This window comes from Polistes canadensis, unplaced genomic scaffold (assembly GCF_001313835.1).
Source record: "Polistes canadensis isolate GaletaPanama2010 unplaced genomic scaffold, ASM131383v1 scaffold_171, whole genome shotgun sequence".
In the NCBI taxonomy this organism is placed as follows: domain Eukaryota; kingdom Metazoa; phylum Arthropoda; class Insecta; order Hymenoptera; family Vespidae; genus Polistes; species Polistes canadensis.
Genome location: NW_014569718.1, coordinates 186,045 through 196,855, shown reverse-complemented (window position 1 = coordinate 196,855; position 10,811 = coordinate 186,045). Strand labels below are relative to the sequence as shown.

General features: G+C 28.0%; 1 protein-coding gene and 1 long non-coding RNA gene across 25 annotated transcripts in view; both read left to right on the top strand.

Annotated features, from left to right (window-relative positions):
- The window catches only part of LOC106789214 (microtubule-actin cross-linking factor 1), a gene marked incomplete in the record, with an annotated part of 154,157 nt that overhangs the window by 83,647 nt on the left and 59,699 nt on the right, over window positions 1-10,811 (top strand). For 15 of the 24 annotated variants that reach the window (XM_014753256.1, XM_014753250.1, XM_014753245.1 and 12 more), the window contains 1 exon segment: window positions 400-414. In XM_014753256.1, the coding sequence (XP_014608742.1) occupies window positions 400-414 (15 nt within the window). 24 annotated transcript variants of the gene reach the window in all.
- Window positions 6,581-7,688, top strand: LOC106789216. Its single transcript, XR_001381971.1, has 2 exons — window positions 6,581-6,749; window positions 7,338-7,688. It is a non-coding gene; the product is annotated as an uncharacterized LOC106789216 (long non-coding RNA).

Below are 10,811 nucleotides of genomic sequence, written 5' to 3'. Positions count from 1 at the left end.
ATTTAAAAAATATTAATTTGTATATCCACTACTTTACGTGTGTTCAAATTAATTAGAAGAAAATACAAATTTCCATCCTTTTTTTGTTCCTCGTATATATATTTTAATTTTTAATATTTATTTGTTCATATATAAAATATTTTTCTTCATCGTTTAAAAAGAGAGAAAATTTTCCCGCCAATTTTAAAGAGAAAACCACATGGGTACGGCTGATTTCGGTTGGGGAAACAAATTATCGAATTAAAAAATATTATAAATACAAAAATATGTACAATTGTTTGCATTTCTTTTTTTTTTTAATTTTCTTTTTTTCTTTCTTTGTTGTTCTTTATCATGTATTAAGGAACAATCAGAGTCTAATAGTGATATATCTATTTTCTTTTTTCTTTTGCGCCGCAGAGATGGCGACGCAAGGTAAGTCTCCCACAAAAAAATCAATTATTATTTTATTTTGTATCAATTCAGAACAGTTTGCAAAAGTAAAAGCAGCAACAGCATCAGCATCATCGTCATCATAATAATTTATTATTATTTTATCATCATTAATTATTAATTATTAATCATTTGTTTAACCATCCGCTAGAAAATTTAGTCTGAAAAAAAAAAATAAAATAAAATAGCGCTCGCATCAAAATTACTTATCATATAATTTTCGTTAATACAAATATAATAAATTGTTTAAATAAATAAATAAAAAAGTGAGAGAAAGAGATAGATAGAACGACGAACTTGCATAATTTTTTTTCTTCTTATTGGTGGTACTAATAGTTGTTATTTTCGAACGAAACGTTTTCTATATAACCGAGTTGAAATAGTACTTGGAATCGAACAAACGTGTGTATTCAGTTGTGTGGTAGTAGTTTGTAATACTTGAAAGAGAAAGGATAAAGAGAAAGAGAGAAAGAGAGAGAGAGAGAGAGAGAGAGAATAAATAACTTGTTCATGCGAAAGTGCTGCTACTAATAGTAAAAAGAAGACAAGATTTGTCGATATCAGTATTCTTGTCCAATACAAATTTCCTTTGAAGTATTCTTTCCCATTGGAATGTATTCATTTCGAGTACGATCGTGTTGTCGTCATCTGCAGAATGCAGAATGCAGAATGCATTTTTTTGATCAAGTCCTTGTGAACCATTCGTAAAGATGAACTTTCTCACCTTCCGATAGAATTTATATTGAATTAGAAAATTTCAATAAATTATCTCTGTTTTATTTTTATTATTACAAAAATATATCTAATATTCTTGTTTACTAGTATGTTCAATGTATTTTCTTTTGGAATGCATTTTTTTAATTCGATCGTTATATAACTTATAACAATAATTTGTGTAAATTCCATTGAACGTTTACATTTGTAACATTTTTGGTTTGTTTTTTTTTTTTTTCTTGTATGAAAATATATTCCTCTAGGAATAGTTGTTATAGTGTTGAGTTGTCGTTTGAAATGCATTCTGCATTTTGTGGTATTCATCGTTCAAACATATTTCTACCAAAAATTTTATAATAAATTTATATTTCTTATATTATTGTGTGATTTGTTTAAAAAAAAAAAAAAAAAAAAGTTTCGTCGTTCTACTCTAACTCGTAGAATAAATTATTCTTCGTTTTTTCTTTTTCTTTTTTCGTTTAATATTTCATTTGTTACGAAACGGAAACCCTGCACGTTATTTATGATCGTCTCGCTTCATTTTTCATTTCATATTTTATTTAATGTAAGTTTAAAATATTATAAGCAAAAGAAATTCTATTAAAATATATATTAAACAAAATAAACTGTGTACTTATGTACGCACGTAAAAAGTTATACTTCTTTAGCGTATACCAAAACGAATATAACCTCAAAAATAATTTGAATTTTCCCGCGCAACTTCCCTCGACAAACTTCGTGGTGTCGATTTTTCAGTCGCATCTAACCTCACTTTCCAAAACGCGCCAAAAAAAGTATAACCTCAATAATTTCGCATATGGTAAATGTAGAAAACTGCATTAATCTTTACGCGGTACAAACGTAAACTGTTTTATCGACTAGAATACACACATTCGCTTATTATAAATTATTTTTTCTTCACGAAGAGATGGCGTTGAACGTATTCATTCTGAAATAATTCATTCATGGTAGATAGGTTTTTTTTGAATAAATTTTCCACTTTACGGAATACAGGAAAAACATACGCGGAAATATCCCTTTTATGAATGAAAGTTTAAATTATTCAATGAATTATTCAATAAATTTCTAACTAACGTTAAATATCATTTTGACATATAACTTATTTTCGATCGATATATTTACACATTTTGCATTATAATAATTAATAGATATATTCAAAATGGTGCTTTGCATGTACGGGATGCATGCTATTACGCAAAACTGCTTTTAAACGTATTTAGAATGCTAATCTTTGCATCGAACATGTTTTTTTTATCTCACAAGGGACAACATCAGATCTCCGAAGCATCGATTTTCATTTTATTTTTCAAATTACACATATGTACGATCTCGATTTGTATCATGCAATAAATATTCAATCCTTTCCAAAATGGACATAGGGAAAAAAATTATAAATGCATTTATAATATTATATAACAAATGATAATTCATACATTAGAATTAATTTAGTTTATTTTAAAAAATTCTAGAAAAAATATACATGAATAAGTTGAAAAATTTTGAATCTAATTAAAATGAAGTATAACTTTAACAATTGGTGTATTCAAGGTCTGATGAAACCCTTGTTAGATTAAACAATATGCTTAAGTTTGTACATTTTTTGTTATCTTTGTAATTAATATTAATCATTGAAAATTTATCATTACTTTTCATAGTAATTTGTGTGAATATATACACACACACACACGATATAATCATTTAAATAAATATAAAAAAATTAATGAAGAAAAGAATTTTCTTTTAATACAAAAGAGAAGAATATAAAATAGAGAAAAATTAGGAAAAAATTAAAAATAGTGAAAAACATATATTTAAACATAAAACGAGTCATATAGAGCTCGTTTGAATTTCCTTTATCGGTCAAGGTTCGTTCGGTAAATATACTTAAGAGGTATATAACGTTGATATATACGTAAAACGTTATGGTGTGTAATAATGTCGCAATTCCGACAACCGTATTTGTCAAACGCGTCGTCCTCGACTCTCCCTCGTAACTTTTCAAACTTTGAAATGAGAAAGAAAGAAAAAGAAAATGAAAGAAAGAGAGAGAGAGAGAGAGAGAGAGTGAAAGAAAATAAAAGAATTATACTCGGAAAGGTGGAGAAATTTTTCCTTTACACTTTTGGACGATCCAGTTCTTTTCTTACTTTTAATTTTCAGTACAAAAAAATAACAGAGAAAACGTCTTACACACGCATGTATACATACACGTACACATATACGTTAAATGCAACTTGCAATGTCATTTTTAACGAAGGTCTTCTCGTTTAATAAATGAAATAATAATTCGTGTATTTTTCATCCACATTTTTAATAATAAATTATTGTTTAATATTTATATAAAATAATAAGATGATTGAATTAATATTGAATAGGATTATCAGATCATTTATTTATTTATTTATTTGTGTTTTGGTGAAAAAATATTAAATGGGAATATGGTTTTTAGCAGTGTTGGTATGGTGATGGTTTTAAAAATGAATTATGTTAAATTTCAACCACGTAAAATATTTCCTTCAAAATGATTATTAACCAGCAACGTGTTGTTACCCCATAGTTATCGAACAGTTTTGAATGTATAATAGTTAGGGGTCTTCTTCGATCGAACATTTAGTATAGTTTGAATATATAGTTTCGTATGATCAATAAAATACACTTCTATCTTAATAAAATATTATTTATAAGACACGCGACATGAATAAATGACAGTAATATTATTTTATTTAATTATTCTTATCAAATAAAAATGATTATATGAATAAAATGATATTATATAAATGTGTAATCGAACAGGAAAATAATTTCAATAGTATATCATACGATTTAATTAATACATAAATATATGTTCATGTATATATATGTATGTGTGTTATTAAAGAAATGACGTTGAATTGAATCACGTAATAGTGTCATAGATAATTAAAAAAGTCACTTGATTTCTTCTTTACTTTCTATGATATATATAAAAAAAAAGAAAGAGAAAAAGATTCTTAATCAGTGTTTCATTTCCGTGTTAATAAATTAGAACAGAATAGATAAAGATAGATAAAATGAATTTCTAATTAATAGAACAAGTATTGGTATATCTTTCGAGGTTACCACACCACCCACGCGTTGAAATCATCGATTTATTCGAGAGAAAAAAAATGTAATATATCGTATTAAAAATAAAAATCTTATTAAATAAAATAACATAATTTATATATTTCATATAAAAATTATTTAGAAAATTACTTTCTAATTTCGTAAAAGAAGACTCATCATTTTCGTTTCTTTTTGTTTTTCTAACAAACCACCACCCACGCGTTGAAATCACCAAATTCAATTTCCAACTCGCCATTTGTTCTTTTGTCCTTTCTCTTCTCATCTTACTTACTTACTTACTTACTTATAGTAATTCATTACCAAAAACAGAGACAGGATGATTTGATTAAAAAGAAAAAAAAAAACAGAAAATAAAATAAAAGTGGGTCGACAATGGGAATCGTTTAAAATCGTACGGGCGGATGCGTGTTATTCTCGTGCGCCATTTTGGATACACACTGTTCTTACTTCTTTTGTTGCTTTTTTTTTTTTCTTTTTTTTTTTCTTCTTCATTCTTTATACCATGAGTAGTCCGAAACGTCATTTCTTTCCCGTGAAACATACTCGTGTGTAGGATGTCTATGCGAAACGTGACATCATTCGACCGAATAAGACTCGTCAAGTAAACCTGCTGATGGTGGTGGTGATGGTGATGCTTGGAATATCGTTAATACTTTGCCGTTCTCTTCCGTGCAAGGCCGACCAAAGAAACTACTTCATTTTTATTTTTTTTTTATTATTTTTTAATGATCATTCAAATATATATAAACAATCCCATCGATTATTATTCTTATACAATTTTTAATACAATTTACAATTAAATCTAATTTATTATATCGCACACAGGTTTTTTATTTTTTAAATATATATAATCAGGTTTTTATTGCACAACTTATAAAGTTTTTTACAATGTCTTATCATTATTTCACTTATAATTATCTCACATTTTTGGTTTTTATTTTTAAATATTTATTAACTTAGAAATAATTTGGAGACTTAGAGATTATTTGTTTTTTTTTTAATATTTTTCCTCGTTTATTTTTTAAGTTTTATTTTTTTTTTATTTTGCGGAGAGAGAGAGAGAATTTTTGGATGAAAATAAATGTTTGATTGTAAAACGGTAATCATGATGATTCTTATGATGAATATATCAGATTGACATTGACGGTAAATTACGAGTTTCGTATCCGGTTAGTTGATCTCTAGAACGATCAGAAACAGTAACAGCAACAGCCAGTTCTCTTTTGAATCTTTTACCTTCATCTTTACCTTTCTACTTTCCTTCTTCTTCTTCTTCTTCATTCCTCTCACTCTTTTTATTTTTTTTTCCTGTTTACCGTATTCCTGGGGGTATACACCGTAAATCGAGATTACACCATACGGTTTACCACCGACTGACTTTTATTTTCTTTTTTTTTTTACACGCATCCGGTCCTTTTCATTCCCTACTTCCGTTACCACAAATTATTCGTCAAAAATTAGATTTCATTATTATTATTATTATTATTATTTAGATAATGATAATATTGTAGTTTTTTTTTTTTAATCAACGACAATTCTTGAGTTTTGTTAAAGCATCGGGCATGAAACGATCACTACGCAACGCATAATTAAATCTCTGACCGATTTACAAGGAAAAATGATCTACGTAACTGTTTATTATAAACTGATTTAACACTAAGTTTCTACTTTTATTCGGAAAACATTAATATATATATATGAATTGCATTCTTATATTTTTTTACATTCCAATATCTTTTAGCATCATCAACTTTTTCATCATTTTTTCTACAATTATTATTATTATAACATCAGTTCATTTATCAAACCCCCTAAACGTTGACTCACAAAGAAATATATATATTCTTTTCTATTAATACATTAACATATTTTTAGAATTATTATTGTTAGAAATTTGTAATTAAACTGGATTTACATATACAAAATATTTCTTACAATGACCTGATATTAACTTTCCAAATAAATTAACGAATTCATTTAAAATAATCAATTTTACCTATTAACAAAATCATCCACCCCCCTTCCCCCTACTCTCTCATTAATCCAATTAAAATTATTTCGATAATTAAATGAATAAATAAATCGAATGGAACATCTTCTGAATACGTTAAATAAAATTAAAAAACAATAAAATAAAACAAACAAATAGATAGATGACACGTATGAAGCTTGCAATAATTGCGTGGGTGTTAAACTATCTAACACATAAGGCAAAGTTGATTAGAAAATAATATGAAGAAGAATATAAAACTGAATATCCTCCACCCCACCCCACCTCACCCCCACTCACAATCGTGATGCGCAAGCGCTCGAGTAAAATAAATTGTGGTGGGGGTAAGCGCTTCTCTCACCTGCTCGTATCGCAAACTCACCTTTCTTGTGTTGAACAGAACGCAGCGCAGTGGCCGGTTGAAACGTCGTGCGTTAACATACGTTCCGTTATTATTCATTGTTTTCTATATTTCTATCTCACACCGGTATAATAATAATAATAACATAATCTTAAATTCTTTTATTTTATTTTTTTTTTTTTATTTTTTTATTCTTTTAGATATTTTATCGCATAATATCGAAGTTATTCGGAATCATCAGGTGGCTGAATATTTTTTTCGGAATATCTACTTCCTTGTGGTTTATTTAAACATTTGTTTTTAAACGTTCACAACACATGGTTAATTAAACGATACAAAATTAATATTTCAATTTTGATTATAATAATAATAATAATAATATGATAATTTTATCGATTTAATTTTATTAGTCAATAGAGTTGGTTTACATTTTGTTCAGAATTTTGATTGGAGTGTAAAGTGACAGTTGGAAAAATTGTTTATCGTTTTTGATATCAAGCTTTCTTTTTTCTTGATTTTTTTTTTTTTTTTTTTCTATTAAAACATTAAAGAGTGTACTTGATTTTCTTTGTAACAAACTTTAGTTTTAGTTTTCTTTTTTCTTTTTTTTTTTTGTCGTTTGAATGATAACTTGTCGTGACATCGGAATATATTATATGGCTATTATTTCTATTTCTTTCTCTCAGTTCTCTTGTCTGTTTCTTTTTATGATAGAATTCTCCTTGACTTGACTGAAAAAAAAAAAAAAAAGACAGACGACACATCTTCTTTCGTGTGTTTCAAGAACTGGTGTGGTAATTTATTTCACCGACCTACTCGCGATTATTTCCTACGTAAATGCGTGTTCGATACGTCATCGTGGTATCTTCGAAGTAGGTGGTATGCAATGTATCCCCGTGTGTGTATAAATGTGTGAATGTGTGTTTGTATATCTATCGTATAGCAGTAATAGTAATCTCATCGAAATGACTATAGAAACGTGTTTCTGTGTTGTCAACCGCAAGTGTTGTGGCACGTGTAACCGATTCTTCTAATTGCAATTAACATTATTAAAAAAAAAAAAAAGTAATCATCAACAAAATATATAGACTTCTCGACGAACCCCTTCCCTCACCTTCCCCCCCCCCTGTCACTTGTCTCCACTCAGAAAAAAGAAAACAAATCTACAAGTTTCTTTCTAACATGCAATTGTATACAAACAAAAAAAAGTTGTATGCACTGAAAAGGGTTGATTATTAATTTGTGATTAGAAAGAAAATGAAATAATTTACACCATAACAACATTTTCTTACGTATTTTATTATTAATTTTCACGTTTACATTTCTATTCTAATTTATTATATATTCAATTTAAAAAATCTATTCACAAACAAAATAAGATTTAAATATATNTATATATTTATTTTATTTATAATTTGTATATAATATTATTATATAATATATACGAGGATAAAATATTTCATCACGAGATAATTAAAATCGCATGAAATTTTAACGAAGTAAATTACAGAACGGGGGGGTGGATGAGGGAGGGTTCAAGAGGAATTGATTGAAATTAACATGAACAAAGAAAATATATATTTATAGATTGTACTTTTAAATTTGTAATTAGAAAGAATAAAGTTGATTAATTTAGAATAGATTGCAACCAACCAGTGGAGGAAAACTTAAGATAGTTGAAGCGTTAACTCGAACATTATAACCACAAGGAAGTACAACAGTTTTCATTGGTTGTACATCGCCGTTCTCTTCATGCCCTGGTATCCTGCTGAACGTGAACGCATGATTCCCCTTTCCCCTTTCCTCCCCCCGTTCCTCTACCTTTACCATTACCTCCTCTTCCTCCTCCTCCTCCTCTCTTCTCTTCGTTCTCTCCACTTAAAACATTTCTCTCTCCACACTCTTTCCTTTCTTTTTCTTCTCAGTCAGTCCCGTTCGCCACGTTTAAAATCATACTTCTTCTTTCATTCGTTCAGCTTGTTCACGATTCTTCCGGTTTCGTTGCATCCAACCAACCAACCCCAATCAACAACGAAAAAAAATTGTTTCGATTATTTGATTATGATCGTTTCACGAGTCTAGTGAATTTTTATTGTTTTATTCTTCTTCTTTTTTTTTTTTTCTTGCAAAAAAAGTAAAACAAAATAGACGAACGTTGAAATGAATTATTTCGGAAAGTGATGTTTCATTGAAGTGAATATTGTTTTTGTCGTTGAGAGTGTTGAACAATTGGAACAATGTCGATTTATCGATTTAGCAAAAGTGGTAGATTATTCGTACAAGGTACTCACGAAGATGATGATAGGGCTAATGTTATTCCAACCAGTCGTACTGGTAGCCCATCTGCTGATGATTTACAAGCGATTTATACTAAAAGACGTCTATCTACCGAAGTCTTAGGTAGGATCGTTCTATTATTCATTTTTTATTTATATATAACATTCGCTCAAATTTATTTTTCAAATTATAATATCGATTGTTACTTTTATTTACGAATTTTATTCAATATTATTTAAAATTTATTTTTAATAAGAAGATATCATAAGGAATTTGGACATCAAAATAAGAAGTAGAACTTAATTTTGATAAGTTGGACGTTTCCAATTGATGTCCAAATTCACTATGATACCTTCTTATTAAGAATTTTATTTTTGAAACAACTGATTATATTTTTAATCATACGTCAAAAGAATATTTTTCTTTACTTCTCCATTTGTTTTTTTTTTTTTTCGCGTAAATAATTATTTTGCTAATTATTTTTAACGTTTAAAATATTATTGTATTAATAATATTAAAAAAAAATTAAATTCGACGATTAAAATCTTTCAATAATTCGTTCAATAATTTACACAAAAAAATATATTTAAATCACGATCGTATAATTAATTATACATTAGATTAAGTTATAACGATAAAATATAATTTTATCCTTGATCTTGAGTCGTCAATAAGAATTAATCGATTAAATGCAAGAAATCTTAAAAAGGAATTTCCAGTTTCAAGGAAATCGATTATTATAAATCGTGCCGTGGGCGAACGGAAATTGTTGAATAGTTAAAGTGTATAACGTAGCACGAGTAATCATCTTATGGTAACGTCCTTCGATTATAATCGAATTAATCCTTTGATTAATAGCCCACGATATCCGCCATGTTTTAATGTAGATCGTGATCTATAATAAATATCACGTTTTTATATCTTCCTTCATAAATTCTTCAATAATAATTCACTTTGAATCAACACACTAAATATAGTAATCTATAAAACACGTACAATCATTATCCATCCTTTAAATACAAAAATTTAGTTAGCAACAAACAACGCGTTAAACAGCTAATAAATATATTACATAATTCGAATAATATATCACGTATATAATGTATATTTTATTAAACAATGATTCATTTTATTTAGTCAAATTATACTGATTTATTTTAACCTGTGTATCCTCTACATATTTTAATATAATATTTTATTATAAATATAAATGATTATAAATTTGAGCGAATCGGAATAAGGGATGGTGGTAGTGGCGGGGGGGGGGGTTTAGATGAATTGAATATTATTTCAACAATATCGAATATTTTGTATTTATTATGAACGAAACTTAGGCTCGTCGATTGAATCGACTAAGACCTCGAGACGCGGTGAAAATGGCACGAAACGTATCGTGACGCGAATAGTTCGGAAGACAACGACTTTAACGCGTGGGGAGGAAAAGAGTGTGACCGAGGACCAAACCAAATACGGCTCGCAAAAATATCTCAAGGATACTTCTTCCTCCTCCGCGACCTTGACTAGACGTTCATCGCCAAAAGTTAAAACTGTTAGGGTAAGAAATTTACAAAGAAAAATAACACGAATTTATATGTATGTACGTAAAAAAGTTATACTTCTTTGGCGTACAATATACCCTAAGCCGGCTATAACGCGGCTAACTTCATGCTGTTAATTTCATATCGTTGTGCGCGCGCATCGTTAATCCCAACAAACTTCATTCTGTTAATTTTCTTTCATTGTGCGCGCGCATCGTAAAAATTCACTCTCATTATTTTTTACCAAACGCGCCAAAAGAAGTATAACTATTTATATATAAATATATAATAGTATAATTATTTATATATAAATATATAATAGTATAACTATTTATATATAAATATATAATAGTTTAATTATTTACATATAAAT